General features: G+C 35.7%; 1 protein-coding gene across 4 annotated transcripts in view; it reads right to left on the reverse strand.

Moving 5' to 3' along the window:
* The window catches only part of PKD (serine/threonine-protein kinase D3), a 34,938-nt gene extending 11,178 nt beyond the window's left edge, over window positions 1–23,760 (reverse strand). The window contains exons 1-5 of one of the 4 annotated variants that reach the window (XM_017624864.1): window positions 23,675–23,760; window positions 22,685–23,221; window positions 3,886–4,460; window positions 272–416; window positions 34–171 (exon numbers count right to left, since the gene is read on the reverse strand). In XM_017624864.1, coding sequence (XP_017480353.1) covers window positions 34–171; window positions 272–416; window positions 3,886–4,011 — 409 coding nt within the window. In that variant the 5' untranslated portion in view covers window positions 4,012–4,460; window positions 22,685–23,221; window positions 23,675–23,760. Of the gene's footprint in view, window positions 1–33; window positions 172–271; window positions 417–3,885; window positions 4,461–13,769; window positions 14,347–22,684; window positions 23,558–23,674 lie in introns of those variants that run through there. The other 3 variants (XM_017624865.1, XM_017624866.1, XM_017624867.1) reach the window with 3 other exon arrangements.
* Between the last annotated feature and the right edge of the window lie 3,264 nt (window positions 23,761–27,024).

Here is a 27,024-nt window from a genome sequence, read left to right on the forward strand (position 1 = left end):
ATACTAACGAAGCCATTCGAATCACACACTTACCATCACATTTGAGTCCTTGTCGCACCAAACCGAACAGCATTTCACCACAGAAATCACAAAATGTTGGTGCTTTGTACGAATGTACATTGAGCGTATGCGGCTTCAAAGTTGGCATTTCCGATGTGGGATACAGGATGGCTGTGGGAGAGGAAATGTAAAAGCATATCAATCAGTTGTCTGGGGAAAAGTTGGAAGATAAAACTTTCAGCTCATGAAAATAAGCTATGACCCCACTTACGGCTGGCAGTCAATACAATCTCCACCAACGTCTCATCGACCACTTCTGCAGCTGAGTTGATGATGTGCAACACATTTGGACTGTTGTAGTCATGGCGAAAGATTAATATACGTTCTGGTAGATGTGTTAAGCCGCTGTCGGGTATCTGAAAATAAACATAGGGAGTTTGTATGAGCTACTGTTTTTTTTGTGGATATAAAAATAAAATAAATATTTGTGTTGGTGTAAATCATATGTAGTAATTATAAAGGGAAATAGATACATATCTAGTGCAGCACCCTGGGAATTGGCGTATATGTAAATACTACATGTAAATGGGCTTGGATAAGTTTCAACCAAAAAGTTGTTGGTCATTTTTTTTTTTTTAATTCTTGTTATGTCATCATAATCAAGTGTTTTAAGCTAAAAATGAAAAATCGTTTAAGGAAGAATTAACAAAATAACTCGATTATCCTTAATTTATCGTGGGATAACATTGCTAACTAAGTCCAAAACCATCCAGCAGTAAAATTTTTTATTACATATTAAAATCCATATCAACTAATAGTGAATATTGGGAGAAGAAAATGCTCAGGGAGGAGAGATTGATATTTGAGGACAGTGGGGGTGGTGGGTCTCGGATCGCCTTCTGAGCTGCCTCTTCTTCCCAGGTCTCTGGTGCACCAGGGCTAATCGAAGTCGGCACATTGTTGCAAGGAGTAACTTTAAACTCTACATCTGGCTTCGTAATTTTTAAATCTAGAAAAGGATAGTTTACAAGCGAGCTCTTGACCGTGGCAAGTATAGAGAAGAGGCTCTAAAAATCGCCAAGAGTATTTCATATTTTGCTTGGAAGAAAGTGACCTATACCGTCAACCAAAAAAATTGCCAAAAAGCAATGGTAAGTCCTAGCTATATCACCCTTGCACTTTATTATACTAAAATTGAATACGCTACTAGGGTTTTTATTTATTTGTTATATTTAATTGTTTTTTTTTTGCGAGCGATAACTAAAATTTTGCCACCCTTTTTTGTGATCGAAAACGAAATTTTCATCTGGGACTGAAATAGTAGTCCTCTTATTTCCCACAGTCTAAGATACATGTACTATATATGTATGTATCTGTAATTGCGTCATTGTCTGTTATTGCGATAAAAGCCTGGTCGTATTAAAATGAAATATAAAAAATAACCATACAGACATAAAATAGTAAATGACAAGCTGCCTTAAGACCACTAAGAACATATCCTTTTTCGTTAGTATTATTAATATTATTATATGCTACTTCTATTTAGTACTCTGACGTCATAAATAATTGAATGTGAGCAAAGCAAATTCAATATGCAGTAGGAAAGGCCATCGTAATATCGCAAAAGTGGAGAAACGCTTGGGGGCTGTATTCTGAAATAAAATTAAGTAATTAATGCGTGGCAATTAATTTGCGAAATGCACGTGACTCCCACGATTACGCGGTCAACATGTTGTGTGTACAGCGGTGCACTAGCAGTTTGCCTACGTTAGACATCAGGGGAGATTAGAAGTGGAATTATGGTAACTCAACAATTAATTTAATAATATATGCACTTATGGATGTAGATTTGTTTCGTAGTGTCATTTACAGTGGGTCTTTAATTAAACCCAGTTAGTAGGCATACACTAAAATTACACGCGTATTTCATGCAGATAATATTCAATATTCTTGATTCAAGAAAACAATTAAATTCCGCGTGCGTAGATAACAGAGGGATGTACTATTAAATTAAATATGCCAAACCACATAGCCATTACAAAGCTTCTTACAGAAAAGTCTAGGGTGCCCGACAGGTCACCCTTTATTGAAAAGTTTTGACCGTTTTATTTTTTGGTTTTTTTAAGTAATTTTGATAATTTGTTTATAAAAGTATAGTTTATTCCGGCCGTTGTGGTGACGTGGTTAGGAGTGCGCACTACCATTCCGCAGGCAAATAAAGGAGTTTTACAGTAAAACCCCATATCTAAACAATCAGTTGTATGGAGGCTATAAATAGGTTATAGTGATCCGATCTTTGTTAGTTTTACTGTAAACTTTCTGTTGATAATTAGTGAAAATATTGCGAAATTTCATGTTTCTAGCTGCATATATGGAGAAGTTATAACAAAGAATCTCGAATCTGAACAATCAGTTGTTTGGAGGCTATAGGTTTATAGTGACCCGATCTTCGCCATTTTCACTGCAAGTATTTTTTTTGATAATTGGTGGAACTATTGCGAAATGTCACGTTCCCAGCTGCATCAATGGAGGAGTTATAACGAAAAATCCTATATCTGAACAATCAGTTTTATGGGAGCTATATGTTATAGTGACCCGATCTTTGTAATTTTCACTCTAAGTTTTCTCTTGATAATGGGTGGAAGTGTTGCAAAATATCATGTTCCTAGCTGCATAAATGGAGAAGTTATAACGAAAAGTCCCATATCTGAACAATCAGTTGTATGGGACCTATATGTTATAGTGGTCGGATTCTTCCGCTTACGACAAATGATTGATACATTATAAAAATACACTCACCTACCAATTATCATCCGGATATCTCGAAAACTGAGAGATTACATACAAACAGACAGACAGACAGACGGACAGACGGACATGGCTAAATCGGCTCAGCTCGACGTTCTGATTATTTAAGTATACATTTTAATGGGTCTATCTTTTCTTATTCTGGTACTTACAGACATCGCACCAAAGTTATAATACCATTTCATGCTTATGAAAGGTATAAAAAAGATTTTCTGTTTTCTAATAGCGGTCGCCCCTCGGAAGGCAATGGCAAACCTTCATGAAAAACCACGATGATAAGCTTCCCACAAAAATAGAATCGCCGTAGGCGTAAAACTGTAGGTCCCTTTTCTTTGTGTGAAAACAACAAGGAGAAGCTCGGCCAAACACTAACGTATTGTGAAATCCTGACGTGGTTCTTTTAATTTTTATACCACGTTTTCTACAACAAAACAAAAAAAAAATNTCGAAGTAGGCGTAAAACTGTAGGTCCCTTTTCTTTGTGTGAAAACAACAAGGAGAAGCTCGGCCAAACACTAACGTATTGTGAAATCCTGACGTGGTTCTTTTAATTTTTATACCACGTTTTCTACAACAAAACAAAAAAAAAATAAATTAATAAAAGGAAATAATAAAACTTTTCAGTGCCTTTATGGTGACCTTATCATTATGCCGGGCACAACATACGTGTATACTTACGATGACCATCCGTACTTTATTTTAAAGAACCGTACATTTGGTTAAGGTGCTGCCCTTTGAATTTTTTTATTTTCATAAAACTACATTTTGTCCGTTATTTTAAAACCTTAAAAGTAATTCTCATCATACGAGTACAAACAAAGTTGTAACGTAAATTCTTCGTTTTCCTTACAAAGCGCGGAATGCTGTGAAGATTCTAAAGCGTATTTTAGCCAGAGCGTAATAGTGGTGTTAAAAAAGTGCTCAAGGCTATTAATACTTCTTCAAAGGGACATACATAAACCTACAACGCGCATACAAATGCCTATACCTAGCAAAACCCTTTCTGGTTTGCCTCTTACATCTTCGTCTGTTGAATTATTTACATAGAAATTAAAATTCCAACCCAAATGAACTTACCTTTGTGTTAATGAATTCACAGGCTAAATCCTTGAGCGTTTTCAATGTTAAACTACTGGCCGCTACCGATACAGCATCACGTAAACTGCCAAATTGAAAGAGGAACGTCACCTCGGGGCCCTCCATAATAATGGGTACTCCAGCCGAACCAGCACAACCAACGCTACCGCCGGCAACGAAAATGGAAGCGTTGTTGTGGCTGCTGGTGTTATTGAAGTGTTGTTGTCTATTGTAGTGCGCCAGTGCAGCTGTTTATATTTCCACCGCAAAATTTTTCGAGTTGATTGGCTTGACGATGCAATGGTTAGTCACTTAAACGTTTGGTGGGTGGGTTTGTTGGGCAGCAGGCCACTTTGGCCGGTTGACCTCGTTTTGAATGGTGACTAAGTGGATGGCTCGGTTTAGTGGATCGGAATGGGCGGCTTTGCAGGCTGCCTGTTGGAAGTTTTCGCACTGTGATGGTTTCTCCACGTCTCCCGGAACTTTGTTGTGTGGTTTTACTTAGTTATTTCTTGTGTAGTCACTATATTTTGTTGTCTTTTTAAATATTTACTTCGCCTGAATTATGAATTTCACTAAAAGGAAAAGAAAGGAAACGTTGCATTAACTTAGTTACACAGTGGAACGAAAAAGGTGGTGAGTTCATAGTAGAACATTATCAGTTTTAACAAAATCAATGTCGCGCTTAGAAGTTATCCTAAATCACATTCACTAAGGGCCGTTTTCTGAAGTAACCTTTAACTTTAAAGCTCACTTTATATTTAAAGGCTGCATTAAAATTTATAATTGTGTTTAAAGTAAATCATTTTATTGCCGGTTTTAAATTGATTTACAACCAAGAAACATACATACGTCAAAAACCGATAATAGAAGTGCTTAACTTTAGACATAGCTTTATTTTTAATCCAACCTTTAAATATAAAGTGAGCTTTAAAGTTAAAGGTTACTTCAGAAAACGGCCCTAAATAGGAAAAGTTTAAGACTATGTATCACTGGTGCTAATTCGGTATTGATAATAAACATGATTTATAGTCAAAGAGGATGAATGATTTAAGTTATTTTTACATATATACAACAAACACCATAAATATTTCTTGAATACAAGTAAAAAAAAAAAAAATTTGTGTGTCATTTAAAAGACAAAAATTGGCAATATATCAATGTCCAGTTTGCAATAGATTATGTACATCAAGCCCCAATTATTTTTGACCGACTTCACAAAAAGGAGAAGGTTATCAGTTCTTCGGAATATTTGTTTTTTTTTTATGAATGTTACAACAAACACAATCAAAGTTTTTTGAATAAAAGTAAACAAATTGTGTGTCATTTAAAAGACAAAATTGGGCAATATATCAATGTCCAGTTTGCAATAGGTTATGTACATCAAGCCCCAATTTCTTTTTAACCTACTTTACAAAAAGGAGAAGGTTGCCAGTTCTTCGGAATATTTTTTTTTATGCAGGTTACCGCACAAGTTAGGACCACGTTAACCGGTTTCAATACTACTCTTTTTCATCGGAACGGTGGTACCTCAAGGATGGTCCCATACTCATTTTGTTTAGATCCGATAATTGGATCGTGAAGAAATTAACGTTAATCTTAAATTTTTATATGAGAATTGAAGTCGGTTTTATTTTTTGCTTAAAAATTACTTGTGCTTATTTCTTGTCATTTATTACGTATGTATGTATGCATTTGGTATGAATTGGGGATCTGAGTCGAAATTTGCACTGCGTATGTATATAGCAACTATAAAACCAATACTAACTTACATAGCATTAGGGACCCAACCGCTTGTAGGGTTTTGAAAAGAAGTTGGAAAGGAGAACAAAAAGCATAACCAATGAAAAATTCCAAATTTGTCCAAATGGGAAAAATATATTTATAGCGTAATAATTCATTTCCACCGAGCTTTAACTGCAGTTTATGCCTATAGAAAAAAGGGGATCTCAACTTGAAGGGCGTAATTGCTCATGTTCAGTACACGCGAACAAAATAAAATCGGCAACAAGTAAGATATAAACCCTGCCGATCACCACATCTGGAATTTTTTGCATCTTACCTGACCTCTTAACTGCAGTTAAGGTTCTTGTGGAAATAGTTTATAAGAATATGAAGTTTCCGAAAAGAGATTTTCTTCTTTGTGTTTTAGAATATCCTAATGCATGGCAAATACTCAAATTGCTCCTCATTGATATAATGGATACACCGCGCTTTGGTATCATGTAATACAAAAAAATGGAGAACCCACAAAGTAAAAGGTATTAATAAGTTAAAATCCTCTAGAGTTAAAGCTCAGTTATTCTAGCCTTAATTTCCGTAACTTAATTCAACTTAATATTTTGGTCAACCTGTTATATGAGAAACTGTGTTGGCGGTTAGTTAAAACTTAACTTACTGTAAGAAACTTAAGAACCTGTAAATTTTAGGTTCTTAAGTTACGGCCTTACGAAAATTGAGAGCGGTGAGAGAATAAGGCTTGCCAGACTCTCGTTTTGGTATTTCTTAAAAATAAATGAACGCAAACATTTTTGTTTGCATGCATTTTTTTGATGTGGCATTTTAGGCGGTGGACTGGTAAACAGCTGAAAAAGAAAATACAAAAACAAATTAGGTCCGCTTTTGGCTTAAGTTGACGTGTTGAGTAATTATTGATGATTTCATACGGTAAGTTCAATTAAGTTAAGTCTAGACTAACTGAGCTTTTAGACATTTTAAACTTTATAACACGTTTTGTTAGAGTCCAAAATTAATCCAAGTGTGATAGAATCAGGAGACAGATACAAAGGGAGCATACTCAGAATTCCCAATTGGATCCGAAAAATGTCAAATAGTGATTATCAATTATCACATTTGTGTGTTTTGTTTGGAAATTTTTTGATTTCTAAAAGCTGTTTCGTGTAATCCGCGTATAAAATCATTCAATGACAGAAAATAGCTTACACAAAATAATTATGCATACACATGCATACGTAGTTACATTAGGGGTATTCACGATTCGGTGCATACGGTCTAGCATGGTGCACAGATAGCATAAATAGCATGATTGTTGTTGTTTCATGTGTTCAAACAACAACGAAATTAGCCAGTCTTGCTATCTAAGCACCATGCTAGACAGTATGCACCGGATCGTGAATACCCCTATTGTATTCGCATGTATATACAAAAATAATTCAACCACAGAAGGTTAAAATTCTAATATTCGATTGTCAAAGAAATATATTTCGAACCACTTTCAACATAGTTCATGGCCTATGTAGAGCTCATTGAACGCATACTTACGTAAATTCCGATCTCCGGCTTACTGGCTGACTAATTGGTTACCGGTGAGCAAATGTAAAGCTGAAGCATTAGTCATACATTTGGGCATATGTATATACATATGCATGTATGTATCTATATATTAATACGCTAACATTAATTTGGTCCGCCTTTGTTTGGCGATTCTACCGAACCAATTTCAAAACCAACACCATTGGAAGGGGATTTTTCTGAAGATGAGGAGAGTTTTTATGGCTTCAAAATTTTGTTGAAAATTACGACCAAAATCGTCGTTTAAAAATTTTCGCATTTGTGTATGGTTGTTGTTGCAACCTGTTCAATTTGAGCTGGTTTTGCATTTTGTTTCACTTCGTAATAGAAATGAAGATGAAAAGATAAATGTGAAGAAAAAAGAAATGATGAAAAACGATAAAGAAATACATATGTCTACATACATATGTACATAAGTACTAGAGTAACTGAAAGGGAAGGAAATTTATTGAAATTTTTCGATAACAATCAAAATATATCCAGTCAAGAAAAATATAGCTATCGAAAATTATCAAGTATATCGAGTCAACGAATACTATAGTTATGGAATTTTTTATAGAGTTATCATAATGTATCGAGTCCTTTCAACTTATCGAGCTATAGATATTTATTATTTTATCGAAATTTGTTGGTAGTTATCGAAATGTTTAGGTTTATCGGATCCAAATTTTTAGAATTTCCAAAGTACATCGAGTTATCGAAATTTATAGGGTTTTATATACATAAGTTTATCGAGTTATCACTATTAATCAAATTTTATCGGAGTACAAGAATGTATCGCGATATCGAAATTTATTGAGTTATCGAGTGATGAAAATGCACAGCTATCGAAATTTATCGATAATTATCGAAATATTTTGAGTTATCAATTTTAATTAAGTTATCGGAATTTAGTGTTTTTGCAGTTGATCGAGTTATCGAGGCTAATGAGTGCGCGTTTTAGTTATCGAAATTTATCGATAGTCATCGAAATTAGTCGAGTCTTCGATTTTCATCAATCTGTCGGAATGTAGTGTTTTCGAAGTTAGTTTTTAGAAGTTTAGAGCTATCAGAATTTTACGTGATCTAATTGCAATGGGAGATAAAGAACTATTTTGGGGAAAGACAATTTGAATGTCTGGTGATTTCCGCGAAATTTTGCCGGTAGTTCCCCACGATTCTCGTGTCACCCTAATTGGAAATTATATTAAAACCTGATCTGAATTTTCCTCTTTTGACTTTGACACTTAATAATGTAGTTTCTCAAATAATATATGTATGTATGTAATTAAATAAATCTTTAGGTATATTGGCGAGAACATTCTTTCTGATGACATTTTGCTTTCTGTTATATTGGCCCCAAAATTATATTGTCTTTTATCAATGCAGACATATGCCTAGATAAGAAAAGCCATACTTTAATGTTGATAAAATTATTTTTGATGATGTTCGGCAGCATAACGATTACCGTATTGAATGTTGAAACTTTTTAACTGTCAGCGGATTACCTCCACATAAAATGGTACTACAAAAAAAAAATGGATTTTAATACTTACTTATAAGCAACCTAAACACAAAGCATAACTTAGTACCCGCATGCGTGTGAAACAAATGCATAAAAACCCTTACGTTGTGAAGTTTGAACTGGACTTTCGTGTGGCTTGCGAATGTTAATACCTCGCATTCATTAATCATATTCTGGCATTCTTTTGCCCTTTTTGTCCCAGGGTACACAGTGTCCAGTCATTCCGCTTTTTGTATGACTATAAATAAATCTCAGGGGCAAATATTTCAAAGGGTTGGCTTTTATTACGAACACCTGCATTTTCTTATGGCAAATGATATGCTACTGCCAGTAGAATTCGTTCATTTTACGGATTGCGGGTCCACATTCCAGATACTTCAGATCAAAGGGTTTTTACAATACCACAGTTTATATTGCTGCCACTAATAAAATATTGAAAATAAAACATAAAAGATATGAAAAATTGTAGTCACGTTTTACTTAGATCCCAGGGCTGTTATATTACTAGAAAAACGGTAGAGTTTCGACAGTAACTGGCACTCCTAGTATTTGGCAAAATATGCATGTATTTTAGTTTAAACAAAACTTGGTTGCTTTTAAAATAAATTTGTTTCTTATTAGTAAGACCTTTTCTTTTGTTTAATTAGTAGTTAGCTTTTCTACCGCATAAAAGTCGTCTTGCTTCTTGTTCCCAAAATTTCAGAAATATCAGACCACTTTCTTTTCCGAATAAATTCATCCACATGTTCACTTCAACCGCAAACCATGTTTAGTTATTTTATATTCGCTTGAGTTTGAAACCAAAATATCCCAGCAAAACCAGCGTGACCGAAACTCCAACACAAACACAAATTTTATGGTGTTACTAACACACCTGTAATAATTTTTGATTGTTTTTTCGTGCGAGCTATCTTTCGCATATGAGTAAGTAGTCAAGCTAATCTTTTCACATATGAGCAAGCAGGCAAACTATTTGGTTTGAAAAATCACACGTACACAAAACTTCTGGGAGCATTTTTGATTCACTATTAAGAATGTGATAACAAAACGTGCCGAACTTAGCGGGCACGCGTGACGGTAACGTCACTAGGAAAGTGGCCGTCACTGTTCTTGCTGGGATATTGGCAAGGAATGTACGTGTAAGGTGTACATACAAATGTAGAAGCATCCCTGCAAAAAAATGGGACGAATACGGGATGACTCCGGGAGCAATCGCAAAGGAACATGCGATTTATACCACTTTGGATCTCTTTATATGGAATGAACTGTTCGCTTTTGTGCGAGCATGTCCTATGAAGAGACTAATGGTTCACCTTTATACCCGAACGGGTATGAAAAGCGACTAGGCACTTTTAAAAAATTAAAGTAAAAATTTGCGCCAGTTGCGATTCGAACCAGGGTTCTCAGTTTTTTAGGCGAATACTCTCTCTATGTGCCAACGCCGCACATGAAATTTCATTGACTAAGTGCGTACATATCATTAAATCGGTAATAGTACCCGTTAGAGATGAGTTGGGGACTAATTGATCTCCAATTATACCCATAAGGGATGAGTCGAGACTAATTGACCTTCATTAGTACCCGTATGAGACTAGTTGGGACTAATTAATGCCTAATTGTACCCGATAGAGAGTAGTCTCGGAATACTCTCTTTAGAGATTAGTCGTACAATTTTTTGCAGGGTATGCATTAATGGGCATTTCTTATTTGCGAAAGGACAAAGAATTACATACCTGCAACATATTCATTTCAAAACATACATATATATGGTCGTTTAAAGTACAAAACCGCGTATCAACAAAATGTAAAACCGCGTATGTGAGGTTGCAAAAATTATTTTCTAGGGAGTAAAAAGACTAATATTTCAAAATGGTTCTGTTTTTTATAAAGCAATCGCATCTCTGGCTGGTATAATTCAGGACGAAAGGAGCCAAGAGCTTGTATGAGCAAATGCAATTTTTGGCAGCAAATGTCAGTTATGCGGTTTTGCAGAATGACGATACGCGGTTTTGTACTTTAAACGACGATATGTGTGTATGTGGGTACGTAAATATGTATGCATAAGGAATATTTTCTAAGAATGTAATACTTATAATTTAAGTAAACTTTTCTACGCAACTGAAGGAGCATAGTAGGTGTGCCTTGTTGCCTACTTGATGATATGTTGCTGATGCTCAACTGAAAATATTCTGAAATGCTCCATTACAATTTTTTCGTTGCTTTTGATTTGCCAATGATTAGCAACTGATTGTCAAAATTTTGTTCCTCGAACGCTTGAGTCGCTCAACGTGTACAACGTGATGCTCTTTCATAAAAAGTAACACTGCTGCATTAATTGCAGCTCGAATACAACCAGTATCTATACGGGGTGCTAGCTGAGTGGGCTTGAGGAGTGGCCATGTGAAGAGATGGTTGGTGTCGGGTCCACATGCTGGACATTCATCAGGTATGTCTGGGTCAAGTTTGGATAGATATGAGCTCAGCTGACTGCAGAATCCAGACCGTAAATAGACCAGAGTAACAGGAGTCTCCCGAGGCAGCTGGAGCTCATTGTCTGTGATATGTGGCGATTAAACTCACGGCATTCATGAGATGATAGCTACAGAAGGTGGTGACGGACTCTCATTACCTCTGACGTGCCTGTAAGCCATCGGGTTCAGTGGTTGTTTTATGTAGGTCTGACCTACTTCCTTGCACTCGAAAAGATGCCTTCTGACGTGCCTGGATGGAGGCTCCTGTCAAACAAGGGATTATTCGGGTGCTTGCGCCTGTAGCACCCTAGTAAAAAGTGCCCGCTGAGCATGATGTTGTGCCACCTTACTGGGTGAAATATTTTAGAATAGGCGACATCAGAAGGCATCGAGTCTCTGTCCGGATTGCTAGTCCCCGGCCAATCAGGCGCAGGATAATTAAGGACCGACCGGCCAATTGCCTTGCATGTAACCGAAAACGTCCATTTGTCTTTAACCCAGGTGCTGCCGGTGACGCGAATTTAGGACCTTTATACGGCTCTGTAGTTTATGAACAATTGAGGTTGTGTACGCCAAGAAGGAGAGCAGTCTGTCCAAGGCAGAATTTTCGGGTTTTTTGCCGTCAGAATTGAGGGAGGATGGTTCATTTCCGGTCGCCAATATCGTACAGTCAGTCGTCAGCGTATGATATAAGGGAAACTTCCTTCGGTGGCTGAGGAAGCTTTGAGATTTAGAAGTTAAGCAATAGCTTTTGTATGACTTAGAGGTTTGGTCTCGAAAGGTTATTGACAACTGACTTTCACCATCGTATTCATATGCGCCTTCGCAATAACGTCTATGTTCGTATTCGTCTGGATCTTCGTGTTTGACTTTGTCTTTAAAACCATAAAAAAATTGAATAACTTGCAAGAACAATAACTATGCACAAATACGGAAACTTTGGCACAGCGATTACAGCCGCAATTCTCAACCAATTTCAAAACCATAACAACTCTCAACAAATCGGTCCTGTAGACAATTTAAATGAAGACAGACAACATTTATGTTATGTGAATAAAAAAACTCAGGATATATATTGACATACACATATCGTCACCTGGACAAATCATTGTCATATGCTATATTTCACGACAAACACAATACAAATGTGTCTGATTACAAACACTAGTAAATTGCACATTCAAAATAAACCTTTTTTGAAGGAAAATCATCCAAAATGTATTTTTTTACGATCTTTGTCACTTGCGCCCTTCTGGTCTTATAAACATATATTTCGCACTGAGGTACAAAGGGTAACTTGGCGCAGAACAAATACAACAATATTTATGACGTGTAGCACCGCTATAAAACCAGGGACCGAGAACAAAAGGCATGATCGAAACTAAATGTCGTTCTCGTAGTTTTGTTCCCAAGAATGCTTAAAAATCCCAAACCCAAATGAGAACAAAATCTTCGGGAATATTTTCACAGGAACGATAATGAGAACGAAACTGTCGATAACGTTCTCAACGGGAATTATATAAGAATAAAATCGTGTGGAACGTTCCCAAAGAGAACAAAATGCGTACAATACTTTCGGGAATATTTCTAACAGAACAAAATGGCAGCAAAAGGAACTTTTGGCAAAGAACAAAACAATGACCATTTGGGAACTAAAGCCTCAGAAACTTTCATTGAACCATAAGCGAAGAATGCAAGCGAGAACAATATTTACTCATAGCGTTCCATTAGTTTGAAATGGTTGAATATTAAAATTAATGGAAGAAGAACTGAAAGATAACTTTGCAAATTAATTTAACGAAAGACTTAAGACACGAACTTTTCTTGCACAGGAAATGAAAAATCTACTATTTATTTGTAGAAGTATGTATTTATGTATGTATGTGCCGGATTGCAGCCTAAACGGATGGACAGAATCGAATCAAATTTATACAGAGTATTGCCATGACACCTGGACCTATAATAGGGAGAAAAAATTGGGATTCGACAAGGGTTCGTGGCACTTACCATGGCCATGAAATTTTCAGTTAGCTACAACTTCGGGACCATAAGTCATATGAATTTGAAATTTAGTATGCAGACATATATACGCTTGGAGCTTATAGTAGGTTATATACAGGAGTTTGTAAAAGGGGGATAAATATTTATTCACCTCTTATATCACTCAGATATTTAAAACTATGTTTTTTGAAACCTTACAGTCTTTAGAACATTTCCAAATGGTAAGATTAAATAGTTTTTTTGATCCCGCGATGCTGTTAAACGAAAAATGTTCATTCATATTGGATAAAGCTCCTTCCGAAATAAGCATTCTACTGGTAAAATGCAGCTATATGAAACAGCTAAGCGAATAGGCAGCTAAATGGAATGTACCGTAGTAGACTAATTATAATTTAAAAATTCTATCGTTACTTTAATCCACCTAATAATAATAATGAAAAAAAATGATGATAAATATATAGTAGTTGAAGCACTATAAAGCTCAAAGTATAGCTCATAAGGATGCCTTAATTTAAATAGAAAGAAAATAGTTTGTTTACTTTGATTTATGCTGAACTGAATATTTGTACTACTGTTATATATTTTGATTTGCTTACCCCTAACGACGTCGGTTGCTCTGCTAGTTATTCCATAAATGTACAGTGCCCCTAAAGAAAACCAAACTGGAAGTTAATATGATGCAGCTTTGCTCTGGCTTAGAATTGACACTCATGGTTTTCACAAATAAGCAGCCCCTCTCATTCCTAACGTTAAGTCCTGAAAACGTTTGTTCTCGTTTTGTTATCTAGTAGAACGTTTTACAGGCTTTTGTTCTTATTTCATCCCCCTTGAAAACGTTATCGAGCCTTTCGTTCTTATTTTGTTCTCATCGAAAATGTTACCGAAAGTTTCGTTCTCATTCTGTTCTTCTTGAGAACGTTCTCGAGAGTTTTGTTGAACCTGTTGTTCTCATTTCGTTCTCGTTCATACTGCTCTCAATAATTTTGCTCCCGTTTAGTTCTTTTGTGGGAACGTTCTTGGCATTACATTTTGTTCTCATGCAGAACTAAACCAAGCGGGAATGCATTTTCGGTCCCTGTATAAAACACAGATTGATCATATGTATGACAGTGTAGCCTGGGAATGATCATATCTTCTATGAAAACTGTGTTATTAACCAGCTTTAATTTTAGCCTTATAATTATTTCGTGAAGTGTATACCGTATTCAGAGATAAGTAGAATATCACATTAAGTGGCGACCGAGCAAAAAGTACAGAAATAAATAGAGGAAATAGAACAGTTAAATTGCAATCACATTTATCGTACAGAGGTAAAATAGTTATGTATTTCTTTTTTGTAGTTATTCCTATTCATCACAGTATCAGGTATGGGATTCCACGGTCTAACAGCATTAACGAAAGAAATTACGTTGATGAGGACAAATTGGAATATTTAGGGTTAATCAGATATTGATGTCCACAAGACTAACTTTTCGTAAAGACATTTCGGTGTTTTAAATTGTATGAATAATTTGTGGTTGTTCGTACCAGAATCGAGAGCTTTGTTTATTATTTTGATAATAAAATTGAGTGACTTTTAAATACTTTCGAGGCGCATATATATATACATAGTACATACATATCTTTCCATGGTGAAATAGTAAACGTTACTGAATACACTGGCAAATACATGACAAAACTTGTACAGCTAAATATGGCTGAAACGCGCCGGCGAAATCATATCCCCCCCTATTGAAACCCCTTTTAAATGCTGAGCTCTTCCCAAGGAAAGATACTATTCAATATAATGTGCTAATAGCTCAACATGTGCGACCTTGGTTCCAAACTCTTTTGCCATCAGTTCGAACGCTGAAAATCTTCAACTAAATTCGTACCTATACACATACCTAGATACATATTTCATGCAGTGATAATGCGTTAGCGACTTAACACCGAAGTTAAAACACAAAAAAGAATTCCCCAAATAAGGCTATACCACACAAAAGTTATTTAATTTAAAAAGCAAACAAATAAATGCATTAAAAAAAACAGACAGTAGGAGAGCAAAAACAGCCACAATGAGGATAACTTACAGAATGGTGAAATAAGAGCAAACATAAATGGATTTATGTATACATATAAGTAAGAAAATCGAAAAAATTATTATTAAAGCAACTTTCTAAATTTTTAAGTAGGTGTATCAATGGATAAATGTAAAGCTGTTGCTGCTGGCGCTGCTCTTGAAAGTTGAAACCAGAGCAACGAAACACGCTGCCTATATATAATTACACAACCATACAGAGTAACTATTTGTTTGTAAGTACGCGGCTCATTTTTCAATTGAATTGCTGCCTTACTGTTGTTGGCGGGCAGGCTGTGTTCCTCTGCAACAGCCACAGATTCAGAGTTTGATTCTGCGGTTTATCATTGGCTTTGGTAGCTTTGTTGGTGGATCGGTGGATTGGTGGCTTGGTGGCTTGGCAAATAAGCAAAAAGTTAAAAGGCGAAAGAAGAATTTATTTCCCTGCTTTTATAGCCGTGCATGTATACTTTTGCTATATATGTACATATACACAAATGTGTATGCTTATAAAGGGAAAAAATTTATTTACGTCAACTGCAAAGGGATGCACTGTTAACAGCAATTGCAATTAAAATACCTTCAAGTGTTGCGTTACAAAGTTTTTTTTTTGTTTTTTTTTTTGTTTTGCTTGCATTTGCAACTCTTCTCATTCGCTTTCAAGTTTCTACGTATGCCTTAATGGGGAACGTACAAAAATTCCTGTCAACTTATAAACCGCGAATTATTCGCACATAAATAGCAAAAAATGCCAGCAAAATAATGTATAAAGTAATAAATGAAAAATTGAACAGAAAGAAAAAAATATGACAATGTAGCCGCAAAGAATTTTCGTAGAGTAGATGTTATAAATACTAGTGTCATTGGGAATTTGGAGCTATAAAGAACAGACGACACAGAGATTACACTTACATAAATATGTACATGTATACTAGGGTGTGTTAAAAAAATCAAGTTTTTTTTTTGGATCCGACACACGAAAACTAGTTCTTAGGTACCTCTAGAAAGTACTTACCAAATCTGAGCTCTTAATATTAACGGCAAGGTTATCCTCATCATAGTTTTCCATTTTCAATTTAGTCTCATCTAAAAATGGTCACATCTTATCACCAATAGATCGTTGAACCAGTTGCATTGCCAATATTAATAGGAAATTGAACGCTCTACATAAATGGTCTCAAACACTCTTTTCATTAATCTAACCATTTAAAAGAAAATCAAGGTCAAAGATTAAAGTATTTTAAGGAAAATAACTTTTTGTTTTGAATTTTGTAACTTACTAAAAAATAATTGTTGTCAAATGAGTTTCAATTATTTCTATAGGAAATTGAACGCTCTACAAAAAAGGTTTCTTGTAGATAAACGATTACTCTAACCATTTAGAAGATATTCGTAGTAGAATCCTAATGCCTACTGATTTTAGTAGTTTTTCAATAAACATTTTCAATTTATCCATTCAATTTATATGAGACCAAATTTAAAATGGAAAATTATGATGAGCATAATCTTCCCGTTAATATTAAGAGCTTAGATTTGGTAAGTACTTTCTAGAGGTACCCAGGAACTAGTTTTCGTGTGTCGGATCCAAAAAAAACTTGATTTTTTTTGACCCACCCTAATGTATACATACATACATACAATAAAATACACTACGATAAGTCGTACCCAGTGTTGCCAGGCCCTTGCGATGGAAAATCGTTTTCCTCTACTGCCGGAAACGTCTTATGGGTATAAAAATTGATCAAAAACATTTTTCACAGCTGCTGTTGTTTTTGTGCGACAGCAACTTACACCTTCAGCTAATTTGGAGTCGTGGAGACTATTTTTAACGCACTTGATCAAATGATCCATAGTCCGAAACTAGGGATGTGCCGGGTATCCGGAAGATATCCGAAATCAGACCCTTTTTCTGTTATCCGACTATCCGGCCGGAAACTAGCTAAAATTCGGCCGTATTTCCGGATTCAGATTATAGAAGATTCAATTTAAAAATCTAGTTCAGAAATTTATATATTTTTATGTATTTTTATAATTCAATATAATGTTAGATACCACTAGTAATTCAAGTTGACAATTAAAAAATAAAAATAGAAGCACTTGCGAATTATCGGAAAAAATCTATTTCTATTTTCAACACAAATGCTACCCGATGCGCTAAACACAGTTTCTGAGTTCACTGAGGAAGGTGGTGGACCCAAAATACTTCAGTGCCTGTATAACCAAATTTCGAAATTCTTTGCGATTATGCTTCCACCAAATTAAAGGATATTCTTGTCTGTGTATAAATAAGGCGTAGCTGTAATTATTTCTCCATTTCTAAATTGCTGCGTTTTTTTTTGTATGGTCGCTGCCTTGTCTACCCATCGTTTGCCTATCCACATCACTACAGAAACTGGAATCAGCATCACAGCCGTTGGCGATTTCCTCAAAGCATTGCCAAACATCTTGGTGAGCTCCCTCTTCAATTAAAGCTTTACCCGGTATTTAGCTTTATTGATGTCAGAAAAAAAAACGAGTTTTGAAACTTGGGTCACAAAATATTGCAACAACGGGACGATACGTGAAGCGGACGATATGTAAGCATGCATAGTAGTACGATTAACATCTTATTTGTTTAACCAAAATACATCAACTACGCGATTTTGCCTAGCGGGGTTCATTGTTTTTTACATATCATTTGTTTTTGACGTTTCTCCTCTATTTACCAAAAATAATCTATATATAAATAATGCAGACGGAAAAGTTATATTTTTGATATACGAAGAGAGAGAAATCTTGTTTTCTTAATTACGTATTGGATGGTTCAACTCGAAAAAGCAGATTATCTGGTCATAGGCATGTCGCTTTACCGGATATCCGATCGGATATCCAAATCTCTCTTATCTTTATATGGTATCCGGTATCCGGTTATCCGGAAAAATCTCTATCCGACACATCCCTATCCGAAACGAAAGGTTGTGTTCTGCGGCAAATGCACATACTTTCAGCTCTGCTTGCCTCAAAGCGACTATCCTTAGCGGTATGGATAGGTCGCCAAGCATTCAAGAAAGAACGCGGTTTATTATACTGAAGATGGAAAATTACAATAAATATTTTCACTCGTAGTGCATAAACAAATTAATGATTACCTTAGACGTGTATTCCTCCGAGGAGCAACTTTCACCAGTCATACTAGACCCAGCAGATAATTTACCAAGTGCTTGGTCGAGATTCTCTCTCAATTCCGACGGCTTTTAGTTGAGCGCAACCGCTGCTAAAAAAATCAGTGTTCGCAATCATGGTTGCCACTCGCCAACATTTTTTTCTACCAAAATCTCTTAAGAAAAGTTACCAAATCTTCACTACCAAAATCCTCTCTTCTTCACTGAGAAAAAAATATACTGAATAACAAATATGTATATATGTATGTATATGTAAATATGTATACAGCCCGATCCTGTGCACTTAATAAATTCAATATTTTTATAATTTGTCAATTTTTGATTATTTATCAAGAACTCCCAGTTCTAGCACAGAAGTTTAAATCTATTTTCTTGATAAATTANTAAGTTACCAAAAGTTACCAAATCTTCACTACCAAAATCCTCTCTTCTTCACTGAGAAAAAAATATACTGAATATTTAGCACTGCTATATTTCATAACAAATATGTATATACTTACAGCCCGATTCTGTGCACTAAATAAATTCAATATTTTTATAATTTGTCAATTTTTGATTATTTATCAAGAACTCCCAGTTCTAGCACAGAAGTTTAAATCTATTTTCTTGATAAATTATCAAGATTTAAAATGCTATTGACAATTATAATAATTTTTTTTATTAGAAAATATTTTTCTATCAATTAATTACTGCATGTGCCGTTATTCTCATTTTCGTTGTTGGTGTTTCCGACAGGGTAGGAGTATGATGTAATGTGGAACGATTTTCCATCATCCCTTGTCAAATTTGGTTTGGAGACAAACCGGTTTCGGCGTTGTGCCATTTCAGTGTAATTTTTCGTTCGGAATGTACCGATACTTGGACCTGCGACTCACAGAATAATAGCACCAGCACAAAAAAAAGTGGCGGGTGCTTTAACCGCCCGTTTCGAGTAAATTGCGAAAATTGCTAATTTTTTGCTATTTTGTCGGTTTTTCATAATTTACTGTACGTCGAAATACATGTCGGTAAGTGTCGAAATACTTGTCGGTACATTTTGTTTGGTGCCGGAATAATCCAAACGATTTATGGNAAAAAAAAGTGGCGGGTGCTTTTAACCGCCCGTTTCGAGTAAATTGCGAAAATTGCTAATTTTTTTGCTATTTTGTCGGTTTTTCATAATTTACTGTACGTCGAAATACATGTCGGTAAGTGTCGAAATACTTGTCGGTACATTTTGTTTGGTGCCGGAATAATCCAAACGATTTATGGACCTTACCAAAAATTGCCAGATGGCCAGTATTAAAATGTGAGAGGGTAGAATTTAAAATTTATCGCAAAAATTCGAAAGTTGTTATAGAAGTGCAGCCCTTGGTGCTGCCACTGTAATTCAAATATTTCCAGTATTCGAATATGAGATGACTCTAATTTTATCAAAGTAATTTTGTAGAAGTGTCAGTAGTGCTGCCACTGAAACTCGAAGGGATTTTATAAATACGCACATTTAAAGCATAATTCATTTCTTCCAGTAATAGATGTTTAGTTGCAAAAGTTACCAAAATTAAATAAAAGTTACCAAGTTACCAAACCGTTTAAAAGTTACCAATTTTGGTAGAAAGTTACCAATTGTGGCAACCATGCTTGAACGGCTTGATACATTAGCTGTCAAATTCAAAACACACAACATTTTGTCTCAAATGATCAGCAAAATATTACGATCATCTAACACGCTACTGTTCAGTTGTACAAACAACGCGTTCAGAAGGTGCAACCGCAACAGTTACTGAGCTGTTGCGCCTTCTGAACGTGCCCATTGATATGAAACGANTACAAACAACGCGTTCAGAAGGTGCTACCGCAACAGTTACTGAGCTGTTGCGCCTTCTGAACGTGCCCATTGATATGAAACGAAAAATGTTTTTTTATTTTATATTTTTCATACGGACGAATTTTTTCTAAATAACAGCCAGCAATAAAAATAATTTAAAAAATGTATGTAAGTATAAGTAGTAAGTATTTTTAAACTAGCTACGAAATGTAAGTTGTTGCTTTATACGAAAATTACCAATTTAGTTGAAATTCGACAAATTGACCATAGTCGGGAGCTTCGAGATAATAAGCATCTTTTATAAATAAAATAATTGTTATGACTGGTATTTTGAATTTATGAAATCATATAATATATGAAATCATAGCGTTAAATTGAACTAAACGCGGACGGAACAACGGGAATANTTTTGTTACATTTGAAATCATAGCGTTAAATTGAACTAAACGCGGACGGAACAACGGGAATAAGCTAGTACATACATAAGAGCATTTTTTTCTTGAGAGCTACTGATTTAAGAAATTTTGATAGGAAAAAATTTCATTTCTTTTTAATTTCTTGGGCGTTTTTTCATTTGAATTCGTCAAAGCCCCAAATAAGTAAAATTATCCACCTAAGCCTGCTGCATACTACTCAAGTGAAAGAAGGCTTTTCGCTACCCTCATAAATTACTTGAGTTAAGGACTTCTGTATTATCACTAGCCCAGATTAAAAATATACAACGTTTGACATACGAAATCTATTTAGCGACAGAACCGGAGAACGGAGGTTTGGTGGAGCCATACCGACTGATTGAGTTTAAGGCCTCACTGAAATCTGTAAGGTCTATTGACCAGTACGTGCGGCTTGGGACCTGCCACGCCAAAAACAGCCTCCAATGAAAAATGTCTGGAGCCATGCGACGTCTACTACAGCTGCCATGTGAAGGAGAGCGAAATCGGTATTGGATTTGTGGTGGGAAAGACACTCCGTCGCCGAGCACTGTCGTTCACCCCGGCAGACGAGTGTCTAACCACAATCCGCATCAAAGCAAGATTCTTCAACATCTCGTCCTAAGCCCCGACGGAAGAGTAGGACGAGGCACATACGAGCGCTGCTTCCACCATGCTATCAAAATCGTGCTTGGCGACTTCAATGTCAGGGTGGGTAAGAAAGGGATCTTTGGAACCACTATCGGAAAATTCAACCTCCACGACGAGATGTCCGACAACGGACTGAGGCTGATCGACTTTGCCGGAGCTCGAAACATGGTAATACGCAGTACTAGGTTCAAGCATAAAACGATCCGTCAAAGCACGTGGCTCTCTCCGGATCGATAAACAAGAAACCAAATCGATTGGGCTTTGATAGACGGACGTTTTAGGGGTGAGTACATTCCGAGGGCCAAAATCGACTCAGGCCACTTTCTTGTTGTAGCCAAGATACGCACACGCCTCTGTGCAACCCAAAATGGGCGCCCAAAAATGCTGGAAGAGCTTAATGTCGAAAATCTGCAATCCCAGCAGACGGCCAATGCATTCGCTACTCGACTCTCACACCTGCTCTAAGAGAGCACTCTTCAATAAACCGACAAAATCGAGCAGTAGAATCACAATTTCCGTTCATTAAGTACCGCCGCCGAAGAAGTAGTCAGATTTCAGCGAGCCCGAAAGAACAACTGGTACGATGAGGAGTGTCAATCAGCTGCAGAGAAAAAAGATGCCGCCTACAGGCCTACGCTGCGATCGGGCGCAACGGGAATTTGCCTCAATAAGAAAAGAGAGGCAGAAATAAGTGAGTGCGAAGAGCTTGAAATGCTGGCCGATAGGAAAAATGGCCGAAAATTTTATCAGAGGGTTGGGTGCTTACTGAAGGTTTCCAGACCAGGGCGAAATCCTGTAAGAACAACCAAGGCGACCTCATGCCACATTACGGAGGGAACACTTTTCCACCCTATTGAATATAAGGCGATTCAGAAATTAAGTCCTCTATCGACGTACGAAAACCACACTCTATAAGTCACTCATCATACCAGTGCTAGTATTTGACGCAAAAGCCGAATTAAACTACAGCGGCTCCTTTGACTTGACCATGTCGTTCGAATGATCTCCGACGCTCTAAAAGTATTCAACTCGGAAACCGCTGGTGGGAGGGAGGCTCCCACTGTGATAGAAAGACCAAGTGGAGAAGAACTTGGCTCCACTTGGCATTTCCAATTGGGGCAGTTGGCACTGAAAAGAAGCGGTTGTCGTACTTTTGTTGTAAGCGGCCGAAATTGCTTAGGCGGTTTCAACGTCAAATAATAAGAAAAATATAGAATAATCCCAGGCGGTGATATGATTACAAATTTCGACTTTTCTTGTTTTGGACAGCCCTAGTGTACATATTCGAATCAATAAAAATATAATGTATGTAGCTATGATATACGAGTAGGATAGGATAGGAGATGTGGGTGAAGTGCAAAGGGTAATTGATATAAAACTAAACTTATGCCAATTTGCTTACGTGCTGTTGTTGTTGTCGCAGCACTTTGTTGCTGTCTTTTCCGCTGCTTTATACTTTTTTGGCACTATTTTCGCTGCTGATGTCGTTTATATTGTTTTGCTTTTGGTCTCCCATTCTCTATGCTGCTGAGAAGTATTGCTTTTACTGCTTTTAGTTGTTATTATGTATTTAATTTTTTCTTTTTATTACGGGTTTATTTTTATTAAATTTGTTTTTGTTTTTTCAAAGCAATTTATATATAGGACAACTCTCCGTGTCTGCATAGATGAATCCAATGGTCAACTTTTTTGTTATTACTTTGTCAGCAGACTTGGCCTTTTAGAGAGCGTTGTACGTTTTTATTTTTTTATTTTATTTTATTTATACTATTCTAGTACATATTATACTTGACTGATTTTTTTTAAGTTGAACTTTTCACTCTGTGTAGAGAAAATATCGTCATTGCACTATTTCCAAGCTGCCCATATGCGTAAATATTTACTTTCTATTCCTGGCGTTCGCGGCAAAGTACCTACTGGTAGCTAGTATTTGTGGCGTCTAGAAGTGCATTCAAACGGGGGAAATTACTAAGTGAGCGCAAACAGAAACTAACAAGTAAATATGTATGTATGTATGTACTTTTGTAAACGCATTTGTATGTATTTACTTATGTGTGCGTGCGCGCAAGTAGCAAGTGAAACACTTAAGCGTGTTAATACGCATTTATTTCTAAGTTTTCACTACTTGTTCGTTGTTAGAAACTTTAATTTCCACAGCTATTTCCACAATTTTCTTTTGAACTATTTAGAAAATAGTTACAATGGCTAGTGTATATTTATTTAAAACAAAAGCACTTTCAAAAATCACTTTTTACAAAATAAGTTTATATGCACATACTATACTATATGCATGACATAATGTATGTATATGTTTGTATTTAATAAATGCTCGCGCCCAAGCAACGCTGAATTTTGAATAAGCCAAGTTAAGCGGCAGAAACACTAAGCTTACAATTAGTTATGGTGTAAAAGCAACCGCACAGCTCCACAAGGTTGGAATGTATGAGAGTGCTTCATAGCTTGACTGGCTGACTAGCTGCTTCGGTATGTTCGGCTTGAAGTTTACTATAGCAGTCAACACACAGCTATAAACACCTAAAGTAAACACATCGGCATATTGGTAAATGCAGACAAGAGTAGCAGACAAGACAAGTTAAGAAAGCATAACAAAATACATACACATACAAAAAGTTATTGAAATACACTAACAGCTTGAAAACTCGTTTTAGCGCAAAAAGAAAAAAATCAACTAGTTTTGGAGCGAAATGTGAACGAAGTGAAGAAGTAGAAGTGGAAGCAGAAGAAAACGTCGGAAAATATACATATGTATGTATCTATAGCGAGTGCCTACTGCAAGACTTTTGATTTAGTATACATATATTTTTCATTATTTATATGTTTTAGGAAAAAGGTCTATATCGATGAGATAGAGTGTATTTTAAAGGTGTTCCCGTAATGAGCTTTGCGCCTCTCATATATCTCCCTCTTGTATATCTACCCTTATAAAGTGCGCGTTTACTTGTGCTTAGTTTGAGATCGTTAGATAAAGGAACGTCGATTCTCTCTGTAGCTTTTATTTTTATTTTTTTTGCACTATCCAAGGGGTATGAGACTGTCCATAGCTTTTGCAGATAGATAAGAACATTTCTCAATTTAAAAGAATTGTTTAACGCTCGGATTATTTTCAACTTGAAGATGAAACCAAAGACGATATCTACGAGCCAAATCTGATAAGTATTATGTCATTTTATTTCTTTAGCTTTCGGTGCTAATATTGCACCCTCATCAGAATTATACTAAAACAGGTAAAAAATTAGTCACATAATCATAGCACTAATATTTATCAGCCATAGAGTACTTACAAAAATCTGTGCTAATATATATATGTGTGTTTAACGCAAATTAAGCTGCGGCACCATGGATTGTCCATCGTATTATACACACATATATGTATCCGCAACTTGGTCAATTTGGCGGTATGGCGGTATAAAGGTTTATTGTACATATACTAGTCCGAGAGAAGGAATTGTTTCATTGCCTACTTCGTCGTCTTTGACTGGAGGCGCGTGGTCATCTTCTATACTAATTTCAGTTTCAGTAACAGGGTATACATGCATTTTTTCCATAATGTTAGCACGCTCTGCAAATCGGTTAATACGCCATCATGGTTGTTATTACAGGAATCTGCACTGGTCTTGGAGCTTTCTGTAAACCGCTTAACCTTGTAATAGAACTTTTGGAAGTTTCTTATATTGACCAGCATCTCAAGCTCCGCCGAATAGATTTACAACCACCAGACTAAGTATGATGAGCTATAAATAGCGGTTTCTCAGATGAAACACATCAAAAGTTGCTGAAATAACAGTCTGCCAACTGGGATATTCAAGTAGGAAGGCGTGGAGTTAATTAGCATAACCTACAGAATATCGTCAGATGAACGCATGAATTATGCCTGAAATTTAAATAGGCTCTGCCCAATCCATATCCGCCAACTACCGTGGGATCAGCTTTCATCAGCATCGCATACAAAGTTTTATCGAGCGTATTGTGTGAGAGATTGAAGCCCACCGTCAACGAACTAATTGGATCTTGTCAGTGTGGTTTTAGACCTGGAAAATACTGACAAAGAAAGACTCTCGAAAATGGGATATACACGCACCATCTATTTGTCGATTTCAAGCATGAAAAAAGTTGTCTCTAGCGAATTCAATAAATTTTTAAAAACTTTTACCCCATATTGAATCCGTCATATTGTAAGTAACATTTTTTAACGAAGTTTTGATTATGTAATCAATTTCTTTTAATTTTGTGGAGAGGGGGGCTTCAGTAGACGAAGAATGCCTCATCTGTACATTCATACAATAGGCGGCAAGTGAGAGTGTATACTTTGTTCTATTATAATATTCACAATTATTTTCATGAAACATTTTTTGCACTCATTTTTTATGAAAATGTAGTTCATTTTATAACATAAATCCTATAAATGAATGTTTAACACTTTATATAAAGTTCAAAAAAATTAACAAATGCTCATAAAAACTTTAAACTTTTTATTCGGACTTTCAAGAAAATTTTCGAGTATACAGTTTTGTAGCCCATACAATTTTGGTCTAACTAAGTGCGACTTTAAGTTGCTGAATTTTTATGAATTTTATAAAAATAGTGGAACTTTGATTTATATGGTTTAAATATATTATAGAATGAACTATATTTGCATAAATAATTAATGCAAAAAATTGTTTATGAAAATATATGGGAGTGATATACTAGAAGAAGGTGTACACTTTCCTTTGTCGCCTACTGAATATTAAATTTGGACTTTTTGACCAAAAACCAGAACACTGAATCCATTGTAACCAAAACTTCCAAAGACACAACACGAATTAAGTTTTACATTCCATATGATAAGCCTCATAGTATTCAAAAAAAATGACCAGCATGCAAAAAATCGCCAGATTTTGCTAATTTGACTAGCGATAGCTTGGAAACTTCAGCATTTAAAGCTCAAACAGTCAACGACGTAGCTAGACGTAGGTTGACGCAGACACGATCTACCTTATGGGATTCGCGTGTTAACGAAAACTCACCACCGCATGGCGGTGACGTTGCCGTGGCTTCTCTCCCTCTTTATCAACAGTAACAGTAACAGCCGCTGGAGTCGAGTTATCATTCAATATTCGTATTTTTGATCCGATTTGACGTATTGGTAAAGATAGCGAAAACGTTGGACCAAACGTTTCAATAAAAAAAAAAATAATAATTTTGGGCGGAACGAACTTCGCCGGGTCTGCTAGTAATAAATAAATATGAAATTTGAGCTTGATTAATACATTTTTAAAAACTTTACGGCACAAAAACAAAATCAAATCGATTTAATAGTTTTCCAAATATCTCGGGAACGGAGCGAGCAAAAAATTTGAGAAAATCACACATACACACATCCAAATTCTCTATGAAAAGAAATATATTTTTTATTTGTTTTTTCTTGAAAAATTATTCACATAAAAATTTTTTGATAAAAAAAATAATTTTTGAAAATATGCCATCTCAAAAAAAAAAAATTTTTGATAAACAAAAAATAATTTTTGAAAATATGCCATCTCAAAAAAAAAATTGAAAAAAAATCACAATGGCAGCTATGAGTTTTGCGCAATGTTTAAGTATAGCATTACGGGGTGTACTCTACAAAAATTTGAGTTATGCATTTGTTTTTTTACAGCGAGGTTGAGTCAAAGAGAACATTACAAATTTACAAATTTTTTAAATTTTTTGTTAGAATTTTTTGAGTATGCAGTTTTGTAG

The sequence above is a fragment of the Rhagoletis zephyria genome, unplaced genomic scaffold (genome assembly GCF_001687245.7).
Source record: "Rhagoletis zephyria isolate East Lansing unplaced genomic scaffold, Rhagoletis_zephyria_1.1 Rzeph_scaffold_03809, whole genome shotgun sequence".
Classification (NCBI taxonomy): Eukaryota; Metazoa; Arthropoda; class Insecta; order Diptera; family Tephritidae; genus Rhagoletis; species Rhagoletis zephyria.